General features: G+C 43.4%; 1 protein-coding gene across 10 annotated transcripts in view; it reads left to right on the forward strand.

Moving 5' to 3' along the window:
* The window catches only part of FOXN3 (forkhead box N3), a 211968-nt gene that overhangs the window by 83593 nt on the left and 103301 nt on the right, over positions 1 to 25074 (forward strand). For all 10 annotated transcript variants that reach the window (XM_055716614.1, XM_055716615.1, XM_055716613.1 and 7 more), the window contains one exon: positions 21232 to 21368. In XM_055716614.1, coding sequence (XP_055572589.1) covers positions 21232 to 21368 — 137 coding nt within the window. The remainder of the gene's footprint in view (positions 1 to 21231; positions 21369 to 25074) is intronic.

Raw genomic sequence — 25074 nt, forward strand, 5'->3', positions numbered from 1 at the left:
TTGCATGAAACCATGCCCATGGCTTTCAGGCATCTCAGAGCTGACCCAGCGTCAGCAGGAGAAGATGAGGAAGGGTTGAGGCAGGGAATGCTCTTGACTTTGAGAGCACAGACTGTGCTTAAATCACTGGGGCTGATTGTATGTTCAGTCAGATACACGTTTGGTGCTGGATTGGGCCCATACAACACGAGTGAAATGGTCCTAAGAAAACTGCACATGGGTGTGTATGTTTTCTCATTTTCTCAAGGTTTGTTTCTTTCTGTTGCCTAAAAGTCTTAATATTGGCAGAGGTGGCCGTGAGTGGAACTGTGCTGTGGATCCTCTGAAAAGCTATTATGGAAGAGGGAAGGTTGTCCATAAAATCAATTGTCAGGCTTTTTGATGCTGCTGTCTTTACATCCTCATCACCACCTAGGTTTTATCCTAATTGTCAGAGTTAATGAACTACTGTTGTCACTGCCAGCAAAGGAAGCACAGATCCTGGGGCTGTGCTCTGGTTTGAGCACAGGAGGTCTTGCTGATGACAGGGCTGGCGTACGTATATGCACAGGAGCGCTTCACATGTCCATCAACAAACTCTGGCTCATGAGGGATCGCTGTGAAACTCCTGTGGCGGTAGGCAGGACGTGCCCCTGAGCACCAGGCCCGCGATGGTGGCTGCACTACCGCTAATTGTAGCTGAACGTCAGCAATAAACTGGGCTTGCTGGTCTGGCTGAGTGTGTGCTTTTCTCTCTTGTACTTCAGTTCTTCAGCAAAACATCAAAGAATTACTTTTAAATACAAAATACATGTCCCTTAGACTTCCTCCTTCCTTTCCTGAAAGGAAAGGGAAGTGTTTTACGTTGGCTGAAAGAGCACAGCAAATTGTGCTGTGTGGCTTCTTTTCCTAGGTGAAGACCTCATGAAAAAGCATTAAAAGACCTGATTGTAATGGAGCAGTTGAAAATAATTGAGGAGTTGAAAATACTCTTCCAGCAGCCTGAAGTAGCCTTTGAGTTGCTGGAGAGGCTTCCTTTACTTGCTCTGGTTTCAGGCAGGTGCTGCATTCCCCTCACTGAAACTTTGGCTCATTCCTACAGCAGTTCTGTGTTTCTGGTAAAGTCATTCGGCTGGCTGGCCTGGTGGGGTCTGAGAAGCAGTCTCCAGGCTGCTCATACCTGTGCCTTCTGTGTTATTTTCAGCTAATTGCTGTTACCTTCATCATAAATCTAGTCAAAACAAATGAATGGCCTGGGGTAACACAAGCTGGAATCCTTATGAAAAAGGGACTCAGTGTGACCTTTTTTAATTTTGTTTGTTGGTATTTCTATGTTGGTCCGTGGTGGCTTAGTGTATAGAAGTAACTGACTTCTGTCATTTCAAGACTGAACAGAAGATCATTGCTAGATGAGGTGGTGGTGCAAGCACCCTGTGTAGCTATAACAAAGCAATACGTTATGATGCAGTTAGCCTTGCGAACACAGAATTGCTTAAAAAAATTGCCATGTGGCTACGTCTGCTTAAGTTTTGCTCACTGTGCATCTAGGGAGAAAGACTGTGTTGCATGCTTATGTATTTTTTAAGCTAGTAAAGATTTGTCTCTAAGTATTTGCTGTTATCTTTTGATTAATAATCTGGTTGTTTGAACCAGTATAAGTCAAGTCTCCTGTCTTCTAGGTAAAGGAAGATACTGAAGAAAGTTTACTTTAATGGGATGGGTATGAATCTTGTTGGTTTTCTGGTACTCTTGGTTTAAGTCTTATTAAGTAGTTTAGAAACAATGAGGTTTTGGTGTCTTCAGTAGTAGCAACTGGTTTGTTATGAGTCAGTATGTAAGATTTGGTCTTAAGGCAAAAATGTTTAATTTTGCTTCCTAATGTCTGTCATTTGATCTAATTCCTGGTTAATTTCAGTCCCTCTCCCAACCATCCTCCACCTGCTCTGGTGTCTTTTAGAGCTGGCCAAAAGCAGGGTACCCGCTCAGCTCCAGAGCCAGAAAATTATTACTGGTGGTCTGAGGAAGAGAGGAGGTGCCAAAATTAATTGTCTGGAAGTGCTTAATTGACAAGCAGCAGAGAAATGCAGGCAGTTGGTTCAGGTGCACTTATGAGTCCCTGTCTTCAGCTTGCACTCTGATGTCTTTAAAGGCAAAACGGATTCTGTACATCTGCTTGAATGCTCTTAACAGTCTTGTATCTTAGTTTTTATGGCTTAATTCCTATGTGTGTTTTCTCCGGTTTGGAAGAATTCAGACACAGAACTAATAATGTGTGTTTCTTTAATGGAGGCAAGGGCAGCTCTTTTGAAGGAGCAGAGATATTGCTGTTGGACAGTGGCCCTGTGGATGGCTGCTGGGACACTTGCCATTCAGTAGAGTCTGGCTGGCCTGGGACTAGCCAGCCTCATAGATGAGGGCAAGGAGCACTCTCCTCAGCTGTGCTACTTTTAGCAAGAGCTTCCTGAAGTGTTTTCCCTTTGAGCGTAATTAGTGTCTGGGACTGAAGTTCACAGCAATTCTCACCTTTAATTACACAAGCCAGTGCAGAATGCTTCAGCTCTGCTGTGCCGTCGAGTCTGTGATTCCTCTTAGCCTGCCTTCAGATCTTAACTGGTGAAGCAGCTGGAGCTGCTGAAATACCCAGTAGTTGAGACACTGCACCCACACCATGCTCATCATTGCTGCTGTGTCTGGTCATTTAGTGCGGATTATTGCAGTGGCAATAAAACTGTGGTTATCTTTTCTGGAGATTAAGCACACTTATAACAGTCTGGATGCTGACAAGATTTACCTACTTGCTGGTAACTCAACTGGCTTCTAAAAAGTCCTAAATTTCTTGTAGCTTTAAGTGGTGTCAGACTCATCAGTGCTAAAGGTCCTGTAAGATAAGCAACAGTAGGGAAGAACAAGGGGAGTGACCTTGCTACTTTGGCATAATTATTTTTTTTTCCTCCTGATGTTTTGGTAGGTCACTATTGGCCCTTCTGTAACTGGAATGTTACTTGTTTTCTTCTGTTCTCCCACCAGTTTGGACTCTTGACTTCAGAGGAGCTGCTTTTGGTTTACTCCTGAGTAAACAGCAGCAGAATTGGGACTGAGGGCTGTGGAAAGTACCAGCTGTGGCCATAAATGATGCGTCTGGACCTTACTCAGTTATCCATAGTAGTAATTTTGGAGACAGTACATTTCAATTCGTTAGTTATGTTTTCCAAATTCCATTCTGGGTGTTATGGAAATTTGTGTTGGGAACTAACGTAGGAATTTGTGGGAGGACTCGTTCTGAAGATCTTAAATGTGAGGGGTTTTCCTTGCTACAGTAGAGAAGAAACCAAATTGCTGCCTTTAGCCGGTGACTTAAGATACCAAAACACTATCTATGGCATGCTGAATTGCTGTATTTCATTGCAGCAGTGAACGGTAGCAATTTTCTCTAGCAGAGTACTATCAGGATTTTGAAATGCCGGTGTAACTTGCTGAAAGATGACTGTTGGTAAGCAGAGGAATGAATGGGCTCCTGTATTGGGGAAGTTTCGATGGCATGGAAAAGTGTCGATGTCAGTACGCGGAGCAGAAACTTACTGATGGGATTTTGCATAAGAGAATCTAGTTGAATGCTGAATTCACACTCATTCAAGCTACGAGCAGAAAATTAGGCTCTGTTCCAGAGCTGTACTTATGAGATCCCATGGCTGCCTGCTGTAGGAGGGTACTCACTGAGATGAAGCAACTATTGTAAATGTTTTTCTTGAGTTTACAGTTGGAAAAAAGGATGCCTACAGTGCAAGTTGCAGGGGCTGCCTGGGTTAATACAAGGTCAAGGTTAGGTACTGGGATAGCTTATCTCTTTCATTTACATACTTTTATCTCCTTTCCTCACCCCGTAGGGTGGAGAGTGGGAACACACCTCTCCTTAGGTTATGTGTGTTCTGGTAAAAATAGGGAAATCGTTCATGAGGTGTTCTGATTTTAGATTTGGGGGAAGGGGGTAAACATCGCTGTTAAGTGGTACAGACCGTAATAAATATAGTGGTTTTGCAGTTAGATCTGTTTTCTTCAAATTGCTGGGGAGAACTAAATAGTTCATGCATAGTTTATCTTTAGGAATAAAGTCCTAGCCATGTAGAAAAAGCTGTATTTGCAAGATTCTCCTCAGTACCACTGTCTTGCAGTTGCTGTCTGTGTGCAGCCTCTTCTAGCCTTAGGATGACACAGAAGCACTGCACTTCCAGAGATCCTCACTGCTCCTGGGAGCACTTCAAAGGATTTTGGAGAGGAATGTTTGGTGGCTTTAAGAACTGCATGCTGCCAGCTCAATGGAGCTACAATTACACTTAGACTTTGAGAGAAAATGGTACAGAGCTCCTGGGTCAAAAGGCATTTAGTTCTGCAGGAATCCCCTTCAGAGATTATTTGTAAATTTAACTGGAAGTAATGATATGATTCTTACATAATTCCACCCTTCCTGAAGTACTTTAGGACTAAGGAGCTGTAGATGAATAGTGTAAGTAAGACACTGGTTTGTCCACATAGCTAAGGTAGGAAGCAATGCATGGTGTGCATGGGAAGTAAAGGTTTCCAGTCTTCAGTTAGAAGATGGGAAGCTGGAGAGTCAGGATGTGGCCAAGATGACAGACTCAGACAAATGGTGGCGTTTTCAGTGTTGCATGGTTTGTTTTGAAGCAGTCAGCTGAACTTGTGCAGTATGTTTTTTCCTGTTTTGGCAGTTAATGTAACGCATTTATTGTTCCATAATTGCCTTGTTGCACTAATTTACTTGGGTTTTCTCTGTTTTGCTCTCCTGCTCTGCAGGTGAATGTTTTCCCCCCTCAGTGCTCAGGGTTAAGTATGCAAACCTTGCTGTTGTAAGAGAGGGCAGATTTGTTTTTTACAATTTTATATCAAGTTCTGATACTTTCTAGACTTCTGGCTGCATGGCAGAGAATGAGGAAAGAAGCTGTCATAGAGACAAATTGCACAGAAGACTCAGTACAGTGCTAGCTTCCAGCTGTTGAGACAAATGGGATTTTATTGTTAAGGCTGTACCTCCCTTTCTGCTTAAATTCATTTATTTTTCTATCTATCTGTAGATATGTGTGTATATACAAATATATTTTATATATATAAAAAGTCTTACATAATCATATTGTTTTTCAGATCATCCAAACACTTTTAAGGTGAAATGGGAGGAAAGGATAGTATGGATTTGGGTCGTCAAACAGAGCTTTCTATCTACTTGCATCTCTGTACTAGGGAAACATGATGCTGTCACAGTGGTCCATCTCTGCAAGATTTCCTTGAGACAGACATGTTCTGTTGCCACAGCTGGTTACCAATTAGTCTAAACAATCACTCCAAATTAAGAGTCTAACTAACCTGAACAGTCTCTCTTGCTTTTTCCAGAACAAACCAGCACTTGAAATTTAATAAAACACCTTGACTTTGACTAATTTTTTTGTTCTTTTGTGTTTTGCTAAAACACCTGTAAGTATGACTTAACTGCCTTTTGGGCAACTCTGCTTTTGTTCAGCAGAATGAAGTTCCTTGTTCTTGGCTTAGCAAGTCCGCTTTGATGTGTCATTTGCTATTGGCTTTTAGAGCTGAATAATTTTGAATTTGGAAAAGCAGAAATGTAATTACGACCCTTTCCATTAAGAGGCAAGCTTTTCTGTCAATCTTGTTTGAGAATAAATACAAAATATTCATTTAGAAAGCTTTGATTTTAATTTGTAGCATTGAAATTGTAGGAAAGATCTTGCTTTTTCTCATCCTGTTTTTCTGCTGACTAGGAAAAAAATAGGAAAATTTCCCCATCCCCCTCCTTCCCCCCAGCTAAAATACTTGCATTATTTTAGTTTCAAAGTAAACATGCTTATGATCTAACCACTTTTGCTAATTACCATCTGCTCCTTCACCAGTACTCAAGTCCCACTCACCCTCCAGTGTCTAGTGTGCCAAAAATGCATTTGGCTAGGCTTGAGCTGACGGGACAAGAGTCCGTGTCTTAATTATGGCAGAATTATCCACTTGTGTGCCACATCAACTTTGATTTATTTCCCTTGCAATTTATAAAACAGGGTTCACAAACTTGTTGGATTTGCACTCTGAATCTTTAATTTAGACAGGCATTAAAAGGGGAAGAATTTACTTCATCGGTAAGCTTTTGGGTTTTTTTTTCTTGTTTTGACTATCTGTCGATTCCTGTTGTTTGGCATCAGGTTAAACAATAAAATGGTTCCAGAGCTGGTTTAAATGGCTTTTCAATCCATGCCATGTGTAGCCTCTGCCTTCTTGCACTGTGTACAGAGACTTGCTTTTGTTTGGAAAGGGAGAGATAACTGCCCAAATAAATTCTCTGTGTTTGTGCTGTGTGGCTTTTAAGTTAGACCAAGTAATGTTAGCATGTGGAGGGTGTGTAATAATATGAATAGATGTGATGAGGATGTTGGGGGGGGGGGGCTATACAGAGATTTGGGCCTTAGAAGTTATGAAGGTGGCTTAAAAATCATGTTGTCATTTAAATTAATGGGGGAGGGGTGTGTGTGTGCCTTATTTTAGAGCCTTTAAGAACTTTTCCAGGCTCTTTTACAGAAGTGAAGACAGCTGGAAACGTTTTGGTTTGTGTTGCCCCCCTGCCCCACGTCGTGGTTTTGCACCATCTCATGACTTTCTAATAGAAACGCCTAGAATCCCAACATGCTAAAAATGCTATGAATTGGCAATTTTAAGGCCAGATTCTGGAACTTAAGATAAAGCTGGAAGTTGTAACATCTTTTGGTGGTGGTGTGTTTAGTATTGCCCCTGAGAGTCTTTTGCAAGGAATACACAGCGGTTACAGAAATCCTCTTCTGTACAGTGCAGATGTCAGCATTTGTGGTCACTGGGTGTGACTATGAATAGAAAAAGGACCCTTTGGAGAAGGCCAGCCCTTTTCCACGGGCTGGTACTTTGGAGCCTGGTATATCTGGCTTCCTTTTGTGGGGCAAGCAGTGGTGGATTTTCACACCACCAGCACGCTCAAGGGCTGATTACTGTTTTTCAGCAGGGTTCTGCATTATACAGCTCTGCTGTCAAAAGTTTTTTGTCATCAGTAGGATGAATGGAGTCAATTATAAGGTGCCCTTCCCTTTTTGCTCAGCCTTTGAGTAGGGCCTTCAGCACTTTGGACCTCATTTTCTAGCTACACATTTTTTTTTTCTGTAAGGGAGTTTGTATGTTATTTTTGGTTGCTTTTCACATTCAGGTGTTCATTTCTGACTGCTGTTTTTGTTGGTTTTCTCCTCTTAGTTATCTTCCTATTTGTATCATCTAGAAATGGAATCGTTCCTAAACATGTCAGAGCAACATGTGGCAGGGGCAAGTGCTTTAAAATATTATTGCACTGTGCTGAAAGTGCATTTGCATTTTGGAAAAGAAAAAAATAGCAACTTTTTGAAGCAAGATTTTCATTTATAAACCATCTGCCAAATACGAAGGCTTCCTGTGTGAAACCGATAGAGAAAAAGATCACAGGAGACCTGGAGCAGTGACTCAGGTCCCAGCAGGCCTGTTTGCATGACACCTGTGCCATCAAAATAGCCTTACTTTGGCATCCTTAAATGAGATTTTCTTTCCTTTAGATGGTAGATCTGTTCAAAGGCATATTTGATCATGAATAATTTGGAAGAAAACAATTTTCTGTCCTTCTGAAAATATCATTAATTTCCTTCTTGTTACTTCTGAACTCTTCACAACATCAACCTCTGATGTTGAGCAAGTTGTCTGTTTTCATTGCTGTGGTCTGCTCAGAAACTGTTTCTCCATTTCCTTCCACTTTAGGCATGCTAAGTCAGACAAATTCATACACTGATGTTTAATCACTGAGTACTAATCACCCTTGTGCAATATTGATCACCAGCCTTTTTGTATATGATAATCAGAATGAGTAATAGCTTGCTAGTAAATACTGAGGAGTGGGAGGGTGAAGATGGTGAGTTAGCCCAGTGTAGAAGTTGATATAGCTTTTCTAATTTCCAGAGGTTTCTAAACTCCATCAGACGGTGTTGTCTTCTCTTTTCCGCTCACCTGCTCCAAACTGTTTTTCTTTGTGTTCTCATGTTTAAGCCAAGCCGTAATCCTTCCTTTCTGTGGACAGTTTGTCTTTCTACAAGTGTCCCTGTCCCTATTCTCAAGGGTGCTGGCACTGCTGAGATTGTCCATGATCTCACTGAGGGTGTCTGTGGTCTCGTTTTCCCAAGGAGCCTGTCATTCCTCCTCCTCCCAGCACACTCGAAGCATGAGCAGGCTTCCCGTGCAGCCCTGTTTCATGGGGGCTGCCTGTGAACTTCGCACTTGAAAATGACTGCTTGTGAGATAATTCAGTTAAAAAGAAGCCGGGGAAAACCCAAGTAGGCAGGGCTGCAGTGTGTGGGTTGAAGGCTTCCCCCCTGCTTCCTCCCACTCTTTCCTTACCGAGTGAAAGACCCGGTCTGTGCCTGAACTTGCTATTCTGAATAACGTCCTCTCCACACACAGCGACTGATGCTCACATCCTGTTTGCTACCAGCTTAGCTGAAAGAGCACCCTGAAGAGTGACATTTCTATTTCTGTGGGGTTTGTTTCGGTGAGCTTGCAGGCTGGCGCTCTGCTGCTGCCTCTGTCACGTGCCTTTTGATTCTCTTCTGTGAATTTGAGGAAACCTGCTTTTCCTTTTCTTTTTGTATGAAATAGCAAAATCACTGTGGGATTTGGAATCACATCTGGAAAAATGAGGTGGACTTTTAAACAGAGGAAGAATCTGTATTGAGTCAGAATCCTTAAGTATTTAGACTTTGATTAATGCTCTGCTAATGCAGAACTAGTCTGCCTGGGAAACAACATGAATAAACCTGTAAATCCTATTCTTGCCAAGCTGTAGGTTTTGATCAGGGACTTGCTAGCTTCCTTGGAAAAAATCAAGATTTGAATATTCATTTTCTGTAAATCCATGTACACCAGTGAGTGTGGTTTTTTTTCTCTAATGTAATCACTTTGCCATGTTTAATAAACTATCTGCACACTTTCAAATCTGTTTTACTGGTGAAGGTGCTCAGGGAAGCTGAAATGCAGTATTAATGATCCACTCTAAAATATACTTGAGTGGCTCATGCTGCAGAAGTTCCTCATGCCAAGCTTTGTTGTATCTGCTGCTTTTAGTGTTTTGCCAGTTGCAGCCCGTGCAGCCATGCTTGTAAGTACAGACACCTAAAAAACCCAAGGCAACAAAACCTTGTAATTGTCAAATCTATTTTTGAGTTGCTGTGTGGAGAAAAGTAGCGAAGGAAGTCTTCTTACAGTTTTAATGAATCTTACTGTGAATAAGTCTGAAGGCTAAGCAAGTTCATCTTCTTTTACAAACCTCTGTTTCTATAGCAGAAAGTAAAAATAGGAGGAAATGCAAGCACATCTGAATTAATTGTTCCCATAGTGAAAAGGTCCCGTATTGTTCCTTTTAACTTACTCCACCTTGAGGATGACTTGGATGAGACCTGGCAACATCTCTTGCTTTTTCCCCCTTCTTCCACTGCATCCTTCTGCTGAGAAGGACAATTCCTCACCTACTTCTCCCTCCGCAATTTTTGTGGTAGAATGCTCATCCCCTGGGGCTGGGTCCAGGCTCCCCAGCACAGTGGGGACTGGTGCCATACACCTGCACGGAGGGGGCAAGGGGGACTGCACTTTCTGCCTGTGTGGCCAGGGTGGAAGGACATGCTGTGCTCAACCCACGTGCGACAGTGTCTCCTGTTTGTGCTTGTAGTGGCATCATAGCCCTGGCTGTCTCCTGCTGCTGGTGGTCTGGGCCATCTCACTGGCTGGAGCAGGAAGAGCCTTTGTGTACTTCTGCGCAGGAGGGCTGCAGGGCAGCTGCCAGAGCAGACCGAAGTTACAGCTAGGTTTGGGAGAGGGTGCTTTTTAGAGACCTGCAATGTGGTAGTCGGTGGAGGCAGGCAGGTGGCTTAGCAGCCTGCTCCCTGACTCTGCCTGGGTATGCAATCCCCTTGCACTCTTGAGATTAGAGCCTCCCCACTCTGGAAGGCTTTGGTGCAACTGAGGGGTGTTTCTGCCTCTCCTGGGAAGGCTTTTGTGGCTGACTGTCCAGAAGACATGGGAAGAGGTTAGTATCGAAGGTGGTGGTGGTCCTTCTCTGCATCTAGGCCTGGCGGGGGCTTGCTGCTCCGTGTTTGGGTCTGTGTAGGTCCCTGGTGTGGCTATCAGGTGGGATTTCTTGCATGTTTTGTATTACAGTAAAAACAAGATGTCAGATCCCACCAGGTGAGGAAAGCTGTGTCCTTCAGACACTGCTGTTTTAGTCCCACCAGGATGCCCAGTGTCTAAGAGGGAGCATCCTTACCGGAGCAGCTGGGTTTTGACCTCCCTGCAGGAGGGTGGTGTGCTACTGGAGCTAAACTGGTCTTACCCTGGTTCACCTTCATTGTAGAGCCATTGATCTTACTGACTAATTTAAGAGGCATTGAGTCTTGTGACAGTATCTGGTGTTTGGGAGGAAGTAGGGTTGGTGTAGGCAGCCTGCAAAAGTGCCAAGTCGTGGGGAAGTCCCAGGCTTTTCACAGTCCTGAGTTTTGGGCTTGTGACATTTGGGCTGTTCAGGCTCCTGAAACCAGGCTCTGCCCTGGCGGGTTTGTGTTTATTTGAGGCGTGTGAGCGAGGTGAAGGCTTCAAATGCAGTCAAGAAGTTGCCTCATTTTAGAGCGTGTTTGCAGCAGGGCGGGGGCGTTTTGTTTTGCTTTGCTTTCTGGGATTTCATTCAGCTGTGGGAAAGAGGAGAGGGAAGGAGAAATGGTAGTAAAAAAATGAGTATTCTGAACTTAGTGTAGAAACGGGATGCAAGCAGAGTGTGTATGTAAGTGGCAGAAGTAATTTGTGTGTTGATAGATGTGCAGTAACACTGAGGCCTCTTGCAGGACAATAGTTTTTTCTTCAGCGCATGCTTGCTGCAGGTGACAGGGATCTGTTGAGGCTGCTGAGCAGGGCTCAGGATGGAGCACAGCTTTGTTTCCCTAGAAGCTCAGGGACGCTTGGAAACCCCACATCCAGCCACCCTCTCAAACCATTTATCAAAGTGCCTGTTTTTCCCTCTGAATTCATTGTGCAAACTGATATTAAATACTAAGCAAGGAAAAACCCTACATTAAGTAAACAGTTATGGGGTAAATGGTGCAAATCCATTAGCTTTTGTCAGGTCTTCCTTATTTCTATTTTTATTTGTCACTGCTAATGGATTTAGTGCAAACTGCTCCCTCCCACCTGTCTCTACTAGCTGTTAACCCCTTCTCCTGGAAATTCACTCACTGGCTTATTTCATCATTAATGTACTGTTAGACAAAAAATGGCCTGCAAACCTTTAGCACAGATGCAGGTGTTGAATGTTTTTTTTAATACCTGCTGTGTGAAGGGTTGTGGTTTAAAATTGTTGCTAGGTTTTCATATACAACATAACTATGTATTTGTAAGAAAAGGCATTCCAGTTGTATAATCTAGGTAATGTGAGGAGTATCAGATGACCAGCAGGTATTTAAATGAGTGTTGCTCTGACGTGAAATTAGCAAGTGCCACTGAATGGGCAGTTGGTCTGGAGTCTGAGGGATTTTTTTTTTTCCTTTTTTCTTTTGCCTTTGATTTTATAGGTGACCTTGAACACTTAACTTCTTTTTTTATTCTTTTGTTTCTGTGTCTCCCCAATTTTCTTTTCAACAGAGTAGGGGTAATTACACTTTCCATGTATATACAGAAATTCTGTAGACTGAAACAGCATTATTAATGCTACTTGCTACCTGATCTCCCTCAAGTATGCCATGTGACAGCCCGTCATGCTGACAGGCTTGTCTTCTGGGCTGTCCTGTCTTCCCACAGCCTAGTCTCCCTGTGTCTGTTTGATCTTGTACTTGTTCATCTCTAACAGTGTCACAGCCTGTCTTCTTCAGTGCCTGGACTTTGCCTAGCCTGGGGAGGCTTTGGGGAGTGTCTGGTGTTGCTAGGTGCTAGCATGACATAACATACTACTACTTTATATAGGAGCCAGGCATTGTTTAATGTTTACTGTTTAATGACACAGCTTTCTTCAGTTGCTTGCAGGATTTCCATGTGGCAGCCTAATAGCTTTATAGGGTGGTTTGCATATAAACTCAAGGAGATATTTTACAGGCTAAATATGATTCTTGGAATTGGGTGTCATAATGCAACACCTCCTGAGCCTGTTGGAGGAATCATTTTATAGAATCAGTGGGAAGCTAATGTGGTGCGACAGATCCACTGCCCGCTGTTGGCAGGAATGTTGTGTGAGCTTACCTGTTCTAATGGACACACTGGTGCTGGTGTGCTGGAGGAGCCGTAGACCAGCAGTGCCTGTGGTGTTATCTGGCAGTGGGTCACTATGGTGGAAACAATGACAGAGAATTGTTCTAGACGTGGTGTTGAAGTGCCCATTGTGGGATCAGGAGCCTGCACTCTGGAGACATGCCTTGGGTTGGTAGTCTTTGGCAGCATCTCAGACTTGTTGGATGTCTAAGTCATGCACTAGGAAGACATTTCTGACTTCTCTGTACTCGTGAGGGGGAGTACTGGGGTAAAAATTTGCTTAAAAGCCCACAAATGCCTTCATTTGTCTTAAAACCTGAATGTAGCTACTCCTAGTCCTGTCTCGCAGCCATTGCTGTGGGATGTTACCCGCTGTTTCTTTGTGGTACTTGTGGCAGGTGGACAAGGCCATAGGACCTGTGCCTGTGGCTCTACTTGTAGGGCACTCTGTGGAGGTTTGTGTGTGGGCCAGCCACTAAAGGCACCGTTGAAGGGAGCGGGGCCCTTCGCTCTGATAGCACATACAAGTCCAAAGGTAAAAAGAAAACTTACAGTAATGTGTCTTGTATTGGTGAGACGTGAACACCTTTAACACTGGAAGGCCACTGGACAGTGTGCATTTTGGTAGCCCTTTCTTGTGTTGCAGAATCTTGCACTGCATCTTGCCTGTGAAGTAGTTTTGTAGGATTGTTTTGTTGGGATTTTTGACTATGGAATACCACAGCCTTTCCTTTTATCCAGCTGTTAGTTCACGGTGCTGGTCTGGCCTTTTTATTCCTGTAGCATTGTTTATTTGCATGCTTGGCTTCTCACTTGGTTTGTGGGTTTTTTGTTTTGTTTGTTTTTGTTTATTGTTTATTTCATTTTGAGGCTAAGTTGTCCTTTTCCACTATAATCATGCTTCTCGTTCTCAGTGAAGTTGCTTACCTACCCAACCTCTCCAGTCAGAAAGGCAGTGCCCATTTTGTAACTGGAAGGGCATAAGAAGCATTGGAGATGGTTAATGCCCCTGCACCACTTGGGGCAGAATCAAGGCCACTTTTCTAAAGGCAAGCCAGGGGTTTAAAAGGTTGATGGCTGTGTTGGTGTCTGGGGTAGCTCATTGAAGAAGTGAGCTAAAATACTGAGAGATGTGCATGAAAGCAGAGGCTTGGACTTGTGAGATTTGAACTAATGGATGTTTTTACTTGGAGCAAAATAAGACTTAAAAAGCCCCAACCTTTTGTTTCCTTGAGAAAAGCCAGTGATTTCTTGATGCAACTGGTTTACGTGCATTGAACATTATACGCCAGCAAACCTTCCCAGCAAATCATTAATTTCATGCATTAAATGAGCGTATATTTATGGCCATGTAACTGTGTTTTAGCTAGTCAGAGCTCTTTTTCAGCTTTGTGCTTGAGCAGAGCTGTGACTGCTAGTTTACTGGAAAAAAGAGTTGAAAACATGCGGGAGAAGTGGGTGTGAGGTTTTGTTATGCTGCGTGCAAATGCTACTTTAGTTTTCTCTTGGTGTTAAGCTGTCCCATAACATTGCCAAATTTTCCTTGGAAGTGCAGGGGAAGTTCCTCACTCTTCTGAGTTCATTGGTAAGGGGGATTTTGTGTGAAGGTTTCTGAAACATAAAGCTCACCATACAGTTGTTACTGTCATTAAAATTGCTGTTAAGGTCTATAGTGCAGTTCTTTAGAACTGGCCATATAGAATTTCCCTGGTCTGTGCTAGAAACATTGGAAGAGAATAAAGGAAATCTACCCTTAAACTGCATGAATAGTTATTTGTAATTTTTTTGTGAGATTACAGTAGATCTAAGGAATGTGTTTTGTAATAATAGCAGCCATTGGCAGTGGCTTTGTTTTTCTTTCTTTAAGAATTCCTTAGTAGTTGTATTTCTTTCTTTTATTTTTTTTTAAACCAGCTGACCTTAGATCATTCAAATGGTTTGTTTGTGTCTTTCTGTGAATTACTTCATTCCCTTAAGAAGAGTAACTAGAGAACCCACCAGCCTCATCTGCATGCAAGGTACATGGCTGTTAAACAGGATAAGGCTTTCCTATTATCTGTGACCACTCATAAAAACTATTTCAGAATTGGAGAACCAATGTAGGTGAGCAGAGCAAGCAACATTATGTCTGTCTTGATAAACTGAAATACTGATGAGTAAAGATAACCAACAGTTTTAAACAAACCAACAGACAAACTTTGGCATCTTAATCTTAAAACTTCCACAGTGTTTGCCAGCTGAATAGTTTAAAAATTGTTATGTAGTATCTTTCCCCAGTTTTGATACTAAGATGCTAATTCTGTGTCATGTAAATTACAGCTCTGAGTTGGTCCTATTTTAGCAGTGATGCCTTTCACAGCATGGTCAGGGTTGGGAGGGACCTCTGGAGGTCATTTAATCCAACGCCTCACCTAGAGGAACTCAGTACTAAGGTGAGGGATGGGTGGCTCAACTGAAAAAGTAAAACACACTTTCTGGCATCACTGTCTGCAAGTGAAGAGCACAGAACATGCCTTTGAGTAGTGTTCCTGGTTGCACACGTTCTCTTCAGATATTGAAAAACCTTTCTGCCCGTGCTGTTGCAGTGCTGGTTGCATCACTGATTGCAGTAGACTTGCATTTTTTTAGTCTCAGTGAGTTTTGTAATTGTGAACCCCTGGTTTCCCATAGCGCCTGCACAGCATTTGCAAACCTCCAAGAGTAATGGCATATTTGGTAGAGGGATGTGTGAACTATGCTGTATTTTGGGATGTTTTTTAAGTGACCTGGCAGGTGTCTCTGCATAGTGCAGAAAAGTTATTTAAGCAAGTAATTGTCTCAAGGTGGATTTTGGAGTGATAATTGCGGTCCTCTTGGTGCGTTTCAGAGCTGAAGGCAGGGTGTCGCGAGGTGCCACTCGGAAAGTATTTTACTTCCCTTTGTCCTGCCTGTCCATCTACTCACAGTAATGCCTCACTTGTGAAACAGATTTTTTTTTTTTCATATGGGGAGAAGAGGGGAATTTGTGTTTAGGAAGAATTCTTGTTGTTAGTTCGCTGTCCCTGGGAACCAACCAGGAGTCAAGATTTCCAGAATCGCTCTGCATTTTGGGTGATTGCGGTGGCGGGTGGTGTGTGAAATAGCGTGCTCTTTGCGTGGGTAGACATTTCCATTGTGCCTGTACTCTTGGGAGCTTGTATGGGTCCTTGCTGCTTGACAGCCCTGGGCACGCTCTCGCAACCCCCAGAGGTTTCAGGTGCAGGTGTCAGCAGTCAGCAATGGTTCCAGAAACACAGCGTCTGTGAAGAGGAGGCTGATGACATTGTGCTGCCACATTAGATGTGGTGCAGGCATAGAAATTGAGAAATGTTGTTCGTTCTTGTACTTTATATGCAGAAATCTATTTCTGGTCTAATACAATTACTTTTTCAGATTCTGTTCTGGCTGTACTTACTCAAATGGTTGTTTTAAGTTTTGTGGTGACATCATGGGTATCTGTATCATCCAATTCTTGATCCTGTAGAAACAATTCTGTGCTTACATGGCATACTTGGACACCTGTAGAAGCTTGGTGGCAAATCGGTGTGAAGGGTTTGCCTCAAGCCCGCTGTTGCAGGGTAACTGGCACAGTGAGTTCAGGATAAATACTTCTTTAGAGTAACAACCTTTGATACTCAGTAATCTCTCCACTATTACTTGTAAAGAGGTCAGTTGCTGTAACAGTAGTAGGTTTCATCCATGAGAGCAAATGCTTAGATCAGTAATGGTGGATACTTGACACCGAAAAGTTCCTCATCACTGTAGAAGGTGTCCTTAGTGGTATTCGACTGCAACAACTTACACTGAGCTAGGCAGGGACTGATAAGTCTCAGTGGTGTGATTTGAAGATTTGATAGGTTGGGTCTGTAGATGATAGTTGGAAATGCCCTTTTTTCAAGTAATAGGACATTTCTGCTTTTTCTGTTTGCTTTTACAGTTCCTGAAAACCTCTGTAATCAGCGCGGCATATTTCTCAGTTGGTGTACATCTACACCACTTCAGCCTGGGTAGTTGCTATATACCTAATGCATATTGCTTCAGGAGAGTCTAGCCATGACCGCTCATCCCTTCCTGGTTTGGTAGTCGAGAAGAAAAAGAACAGATCTACTCAGTGGGGAGCTGCTGGCTTGGTTTTGATTTGGGTTTTTTTGTTTGACATAGCAAGGTCCTTAAAGAGCTCGCTGGTGTAGCCTGGGTGGCTGTACAGAGCTGTGGGGTCACTCACACACTCAGGGTTCTCTTCTTTTGTTTCCTCTCCTCCCAGCCTCAGAGCCTACCCCTGTGTCGGTACCCAGCATCTCGGTGTCTCTGGTGCCTGGCTCTCCTGGTCTTTCCTTCGGGGTCGTGGCTGCCAGCCTCGGTGCTGCTCACCCCAGCTCTTCCATGTACCCCTGCTCTGTGTCACAGTGGTTTTCCCATTCCTCTTTCGAGCTGCTTTGTGTGCAGCCAGAGTCCCCTGCTGCGGAAGGAGAGAGCTCCCATTCCCCTCCCTGGCTCCCTGCATCCATTCCCCGCTTTACAGCAGCAGTGGGTGCTCATCAGACCACGTGAACCAGCTTGATGAGTTCAAATGACATAAAATTGTACCGGCAAAATAGTTTTCTTCAAGGAAAAGGACTGAAATGGGCTTGTGGAAGAAGGGCCGGGTACATGCAGGAGGGCAGGGAGGAGAACAGTGCAGCGAAGACCAGGGAAGCAGCAGCTCACACCCCTCCATCCACTACATCCCTTTTGGGGGATGTTCCCTTAGGGATCTGTTCCCTTTGGGACCCTCTTGGTGGTGGTGCTGCTATAAGAGATGTGGGTGCCTGAAGCTGCCTCTCCTGGTTTCAGTGCAGTCCAATGCAGATTCAAAGTGAACGTGTGACTGAAGCTTCAGAAGGTACAATTTGAAATTGCCAGCATCCCTCTGAGCCCGTATGTTTTGTGGTTCTTGTGTTGGCTCTTTTTGCAACACTTTATTTTGGGAAGACTGTATGGCAATGAAAAGAACAACCCTGGAAAAAAGCTGCGTTCCTGACACATTTCAAGTCTGTGCTAAAATAAACAAGGAACAAAATTCCTCAAATAAACATTTTCTGGAATTTTTATATAGACAGGGCATGTGTTTTTTCACGGGCATTGGTCTTGGAAAGAGCTCAACACGCAATTTTTTTTATTGAGCTTTGAGCAGATGGTAGGTGATATGTAAGGCCAGGCAGTTAGTTGTGAGGTACATGGAAACAAAATCTTTATAATGAGGAGTTTTAATAGTGGAAATGCAACGATAACAACTGAAAAAGCTGACTAGCAGCATTTTAATTATTTTTAAATTTGAAACTTTTGTTCAATTCTACTAAAAGATGACCAAACGGTTTTGTTTGGATCCTAACAGGTTGTGTAAAGTAGGATTTTAAAACTTCATGTGCATTCCATTGAGAGAAAAATCAATTGGACACAGAGTGTATTATGTACCTTTCATGGCAATGCACTGGTTTTAATTGTTGGGGGGGAGTCAATTTTGTATGTTTGAGACATGAGAAAGAGCAAATGAATTAATAAGTTGGGATTTAGTACACAATAACCTGATACAATCTACATACAATGTTGACGGAAAAGGGCATAACAATTTAATAATAGAAAAGATAATCAGCAGGTTTTTTAACAGGAAAATATTCAGTCATAAACTTTTACATGGTAACTTCTATGTGTTGCTTTCTCTCCCCATCAGAGAGAACAGCTTACCTACAACTATCATTTACTCTTGGACAAGGTGAAGGAGACTCATAGTAACTCTTCTTGTTTTTAATAACCTTAAATGTGACTGCAGAATTAATTAGTAAGTAACCTGTAATTGACGAGAGAGGAGGAGGTGGCTGTGCCTGGCCTTGGGAGCAGGTGGCATATTTGGGGGTCTGAAAGCACTGCAATGCTGAGATGATCAGGGGGCTGTTACCCACTCCTCGGTCACTTGTTGCCTGGGAGTCAAATGCAATCCAGGCATTTTTTCCCCCCTTCCTTGCTTTTTTTTGATTGGAGCCACTATTGACTTTTGACTTGGAGGAGTTAGCAAGCAGCATGCCAAGTGTCATAAGATGGAACTTAATTACTAACTGATGGGTCAGAGTTCCAGTGATTTCCTTTCCTGTGATTGCTCTGTATATGGGAAGACTAATGACACACCTAAATAGACAGTTAACAAAGCTTTTCACACCTCTGACAGTCAAGAAGGACTTTGAACCAGATGACATTCAGTTTTCTTTTTATTTCTGCTCTCTTGTGTGATTGTGGAAAAACAAAAGTAACTATCTTAAAAAAAGGAACTTTAGAGAGCTTTGCCTTAAATTGCAGGGGGGGGTTTGCTGCTAAATTAGAAGTCAGCTGAGTTGGACTGAAAATACAGCAAATCTGCCTTCCTAGTGTTTCTTTTAACAAGGAGTATAATTCTCAATACTTCTTGTGTGAGAGTTTCTGGTTTTCAGTGAGATTATTTTTGGCTTTTGCAAGAATATGGACAAGCCAAATAAATTTAGCTTAACAGTAATGAAGATTTTTGAAGTTACTCGTCAGTAGTGACTTCATCTTGTAAGGCCCTTAACTTGAACTAATTCTGATGGGTTTTGGGGGAGTAATCTCTTCCATGTAGATAAAAAGTCTGTTTTGGAAGTAAATGAAAAAGCAGAGAAGTTTGGAAACAATATATTCTGTTCCAGTAGGTACAAATACGGTAGATGGTATTTAAGTGTAGCTTTTTTATTTTACTCTTATCCTGTGCTGTAAGGAGTAAGGAATCCAGCAAAAGTTTTCTCCTAAAAACATTCCTAGTTTTGCATGTTGCTTGCTTAAAATGAAGCTTCATGTTCTTCTTGCTCTGGCTCTTGAGTGGAGCATGAAAGTGGAATTTGAGAGGTTTGGATTCTGTGTTCAATTCTGTCCTTTGCCTAAAAAGTTACTTACTAGGCTTAACATGTGAAGTCTCTGGCTCGTTGTCCCATATTTAAGAGAGGGCTAAACATAACAACCTCTTTTTTGCAAACTGTTTTGAGGTGTGTGGCGCACAGCTTCTGCCACTGGCACCAGTGGTACATCTTTCGGTCATCTGCTGTCGTGCTTTGCTGAGATGAAAGCCAAGAGTCTTGCTTGCTCTCTCTCTCTCTCTCTCTAGCCCCATTAATCTTGAGCTTTTTGGCCACGCAAAGGCCTTACTTCACCTTGAGAGCTGGAAGATGTCTTTCCTTAGGCTGTTAAGTGGCCTTTCTGCTAGGGTGCCTTTGGGGAAGCAAGGGGAGAGATGGGCTTGAACCCTGCTATCTTGTAGAAGCTTGACCCCATGTTCCTGGTTCCACCAGAGCAGCATGCAGAAGATGGTTGCTTCTTCATCCCCTCCTGCAGATGTGCTTGTTTCTGAAAGAAAGCAGTTGTGGCTACTGTGGGTTGTGCCAACCCCTCTCCTTTTCTTTCAAGCCAGGTCTCATGCAGTGCTGTGAACTTGCTACATGCTCCCGCACAGCCATTCAGTGACATTGGAGGAGATTTTTCTTTTTCATTTTTCTGTTTTCTTGAGGGAATAATTTAGTGCAGATATGCTGTCTGTAAGCTTGGAAGGAAGGTCTGTAAGCACGTTGCACATTGCACCGTGTATCCTAAAGTCGTCCACGAGGTAGAGAAGCACTTAGGAGTTGGTTGGGCTCCACAAAGATGATAAGATTTTGAAAGGAAACAACATCTGATTATGGTCTTCCTTGTGTCTTTAGAAAATAAGATCCCACTTCTGGTGTGATTTTTTGCGTGTCTGTGTGTGTTCTTCAACACGCGAAACAGAGAGCCTTGCTTCGCTGACAGAAGTTGAAGTTGAGAAGAGGGATGGTCCTGGGTTGAAAAGCAGCTAGAGGCAGTAGCACAGCCTTCCCCGCCTGCTCCATGGAGTATCAACATTTGCCAAAAGTCTTAACCTTAATGCCTTGAAAGCCTGCTAGTGGAGTTCAGTCAACAGTCAGGATTGGTATTTGTTTTTATGTATGCTCAAGACCAAGGCTGCTCCCGAGTTACCATTTCATATGCTTTCATAGTAGAGCCGAGGGAAAGTTGTTTTTCTGTTTGTTTGAGAACTCGCACGAAACAATTTAAAATATCTGCATCCTGACCTCTGATGGGATTGAGGCAAGAATTGAAATTGCACTGTTTGTAACTGCAGAATAAATACTGAGTTTCAGTGTAGTCTTCACATTACAGATTAAGTTGCTCCATGTGTCCAGAAAGGGTAATTACAGTAACTGTTGTTTTAACTGATCACAATTTCACAACACCCTTAAACAGTTTAAATTCTGATTATACTGTAGATTTTTTTTTGTTTGATTTGGGGGTATTTTTTTTTCTCTTTAGGGGAGAAAAGATGATTAATTTCCTCTTGTAGTATAATGGAACTGATGTCATATGAGTTGAAGGATGAAGTCCTTTTATTTTTAAAACAGTTGCTAGGGTGTTTAAACCCCTCCTTCCTAGCCCTGTTTCTTGTCAGTAAAACAGCAAAAGGAAAAGAAAATCACTTTCAAAAAGCATCTACTTTGAAAAAAAGTTTCCATTTAACAGTAATTGTAACTTCTTATTTTTCCAATAGGGGGTGATGGGGAAATTGCCAGATATTATTAAATCATATTAACTAGAAAAAAGAGGGGGCAGGGGGAAGGGAGCAACCAAACACTCATTCTTACTCCACACACACCCACCCCCCCAGAAGTGTGATTCAAATCATACAGTGGCAATATGTTATTAATGGAGCAATAATCTTTGGCAAGCAAACTATATTCACTTCTGTCAGACAAAAAACCCAGACCCACTGCTTTTCCTGACAAATACTGCTAAATAAATAAGGCTATGCCATTAGAACAAATATTTGATTTTTTTTTAATTCTTTTTTCTTTGCAGAGTATTGGAAAGGGGTCCTTGTGGTGTATAGACCCAGAATATAGACAAAATCTTATTCAGGCTTTGAAAAAGACACCCTATCACCCATATTCGCATGTGTTCAATACACCTCCCACATCTCCTCAGGCATATCAAAGGTAAGAACTAGATGCATTTTACAACTCTAAATGTTTTCATCTGGTGTTGCATATGAATCTTGGGTAAGACGTTAAATGTAATTAAGTGATGCAGTTTGGAAGTGTGCTAGCCAAGAAAGCCCGGGAGTGCTGGCGGCAGCCTGGCATTGCGCAGCAGTTGTCCGGGATGCCTTACCTGTCTGTCCCCCTGCGCGGCTGCAGCAAGTCCCCCGAGAGGAGCTCGCAGTCCTCCCATGTGAGCCACAGTGCCTTTGGCAAAAAAATGCCTGAAATTAAGATGCATATAAGCAAATGGAGAGCTCTGAAGTGCCCGCTTATCACCCTTTGCAATAGGTGAAAGCACAGTACCCTTGCTCAGAGGAGATGGGCTTGGGTTTTTTTCCCCCAGGCAAGCTATGGGGCCTGTGTTGTCTGTGCAACCCTCAGGTTTCCACAGCAGCCCTGTGCCCAGGTGACTTAAACAGCCCTTGTTGTAGTTACACCTCCCTTTGCGAGTGCCTGCACTTGAAGTTATCCCGGAGGGGTTTGGGAGAGGGCAAGAGCCATTTTTCGGTCATGCTTCAGTGAAATAAGCATGTGGTGGGGTTTTTTTCATTTGTTTTGCATTTGGTTTTGATCTGGCCGTTGCTTATGACTAAGGTTAGTGAAGGAAGAGAGATAATCTACGACTGCCATCTGTCAACTGGGGAAGAGATCACCGGGTTTTGACAAAACTGCTTTCTCTTTGCTGCTAATTTGGAGATTGTTTTCATCAGTTCTTCCAAATGGGCTGGGTCAGAAGTGCTGGTCGTGGCCAGCTCTGTACCACCTCACCCCAAAAAATCAGGACGGTGTCTTGAACCAGCCGCAGCAGCGGTCGGCAGCATCACCAGGACTTAAGAAAGTGACTGTGGTGGCTCGCACGGGGTTTGGGTTTGGGTTGGTTTGATTGTTCTTTTCCCGTAGCCGTTTCAACATTAGTGGGGAGGGCTGCTGCGGGGCGCGGCGCCGGGAGGGGCCGGGGTACGGGGAAGGGGGCTGGCGCGGGGGAAGCCGCTGCCCGCCCATGCCGCCCGATGAGCGTGTGATGGTCGCCATAGCAACGCGGGCGTCTCCCTGGCAACGCGTAGCCCAGGCAGGTGCCGCCGCATCACGGGGCTGCGGCGCTGCCTGGCGAGAGGACCGGCCCTGGGGCTCAGCCGCGCCGTTGCCGTGGTAACGGGTAATCCTCCGCGGGCAGCCGCTCCGAAACTTTTTTGAAAACGGGGATCCTGTACCGGGTTTTGTGTCCCGCGGGGATCGGGAGAGGTGCAGGCGTTGGGTTGGGGCTTTTTTGTTCCCCTGGTTTGAAATGAGCGGCTGGCTGGCTCTTGGGTCGGGCCGGCGGTGGGAGGTGGCAGCAGTCTGGGATTTCCCGGAGGAGCGCAGCACCAGCAGCGAGGGCCCCTCTGGCTTGTGTTTCGTGTGGAGTCCAGAAAGATATTTTTCATAGTACCACCTTTAGAAGGGATTTTTTCACCTTCACTCTTCCCCTGCTCTCAGCGATCCTACCACTACTGTGCTTTGCAGAAGGACAGATAAATAGAATAATGGTATTAAAATTGTAATTTGTGTGTTTGAACAAGGCTTGTTTCCAGAGCCTTGCTTTATATATAATATCTGTTGCCTTTTTAAGAATATTTTAATTATGCCCATACAGATTTATTCAGAGATTCTCGTATCAGGTAACAGTGTAATGCACATCCGACGTGGTAATGGAGGGACTTTGATCCCTTCTAATCCTTGCAAGCAAAAAAATACAGCAAACACACACAGTTGAAAGCAGGAGGATCTCTGATGTTCGGGGGTTTTTTTATGCTCGAAGTGACTGTTGTCTTAATGGGTCAGGTTTGCCAGAACTGCTGTGCACTTTGCTGGCAGATGTTGCCAGCAGGAGCTCACAGATAGCTTTTCCAGGTTAGGTTGAAGGAGGCAATGCAGCAGCACTGGCACAAGTGGTCCTTGCAGGGACAAGCCCGTAGAGATGCCCCGGCTGGGTGCCTGGGTGTCGGGGAGCCTGCCCCAGGGCAGCTGCTGTATATCCTGCACAGCCATATGCCCACTGCTCTCCTGTCCTCGCTGCATGTGGCAGAGGATGCCTGCAGAGCCACAGATGGGCAGAAGTTGTGCTGCCCTCTTCTCATGGGGTGGGTGGTCAGAACCTTACGGCTTGGTTTTGCATGTGGGAGAGGAGAGGTATAGTGGTGCATGCCAAACAGCATGGGATTTAAGAAAGCATTTTGAAAGACTCCCTGCTTTCACTGGTGCCCAGATGTAGCTGGGCAAATGGCAAAGCTGTCTTCTGAGCGAGGAAGAGGGAGGGATGCTACTGAAACATGCGCAAATGAGTCCCAAAACTGAAAGGGAAACTTCCTCTCCTTGGAAACAGTGGGATGTCAGAGCTGCTTCTATATTGCTTGTGCTGCCAAGCGCTTTCGAGTCTTCCTTGTAATAATGGCATCATAAAAGAAAGAGTTTGGCTGGCTGCAGGAGCAAATGCCTGGTAAATAGAGGCCCAAAGGAGGCTGGTTTTGTATGAAGAAATTGTGGTCTCACTGTTATATTTAGCTGATTATCTTTCAGTGGTCCCACTGTCAAATAAAATTTAATCTTCCCATAGCCTTCTGAAATATTTATTTATTCATATACTAATGAGTGGTGAGACATCAACATGAGACTGGTCTAGGCCATCAGTGACTGTTGAATTAATTTAATTGTGTATTGGCAGTTACATGGCAAAATAAGTTTTTCAAGTATATTTCTGATATATTCACAAGGAGGTGAACATTGAAGAACAATAATCCCATATGTAAGCGATGTCCTTGTACACATGATAAAGCATTCAGTAACGGGTAGAAAACATAAATCCACTCCACCATCCTCGGATCTCCAAAGCAATACATCGTCATAGTAACAAATTCCAAGGGAAATTTTTCTGGTGGTGAAGATAATACGTTTAGAAAAAATCCTTGGGTGGCAGAGGTTTTGCTGTCCATCCGTCTTACATAACTGAAGCTCACAACTAAGAGAAACTGTGTCACCTGATATTAAGGAAATAGGTCTGGAACCAGATAATTCACCAATATTACTCCTGCCTCTAGGAACAGGATTAATTGGAGGAATTACAAGGTTTATAAGGATCAGTTGGTGTGATTCCACAGGGGCAAGTTGACCTATTGCTTGTCTTTATCAGATGTTTTAAAAGAACCAGGATACACATATGAATCACATGTTCTGTTTAGTAGTATCTGCATAAGCAGCTTAGGGGTGAATTGAGCACAGAGTGGAGGAAAGTATGGTAAAAATATCCCAAGCAAGATGATCACTGAACAGACAAATTGTCATTTTCTGAGCAGAGTTAATTACATGAGATTATTTAGTTTTACAACTACACTAGAACATCCTGCATGAACATAACAGGGAAGACCTTTATGAAGGATTTTTATGATGTGAACCCACACAATTGGATGGCTGACCCCATTACACCAGTATCATTTGAGATCAGATGTATGACTCAAGGAAGTGTGGATTACGTTGGGCTCTATGTATAAAGACCATAGTTTCAGGGGAGAGAAGCAATCTTGCAGTGTTTGCATAGGAGAAGGAACTTCAGACTACAGTTGTCCGAATTGCTATTGCAATTCAGGGTGAAGATTATGTGTAAGCTCTAAGAAGAGCAGCAATATAG

The sequence above is a fragment of the Falco cherrug genome, chromosome 7 (assembly GCF_023634085.1).
Source record: "Falco cherrug isolate bFalChe1 chromosome 7, bFalChe1.pri, whole genome shotgun sequence".
NCBI classification, from domain to species: Eukaryota; Metazoa; Chordata; class Aves; order Falconiformes; family Falconidae; genus Falco; species Falco cherrug.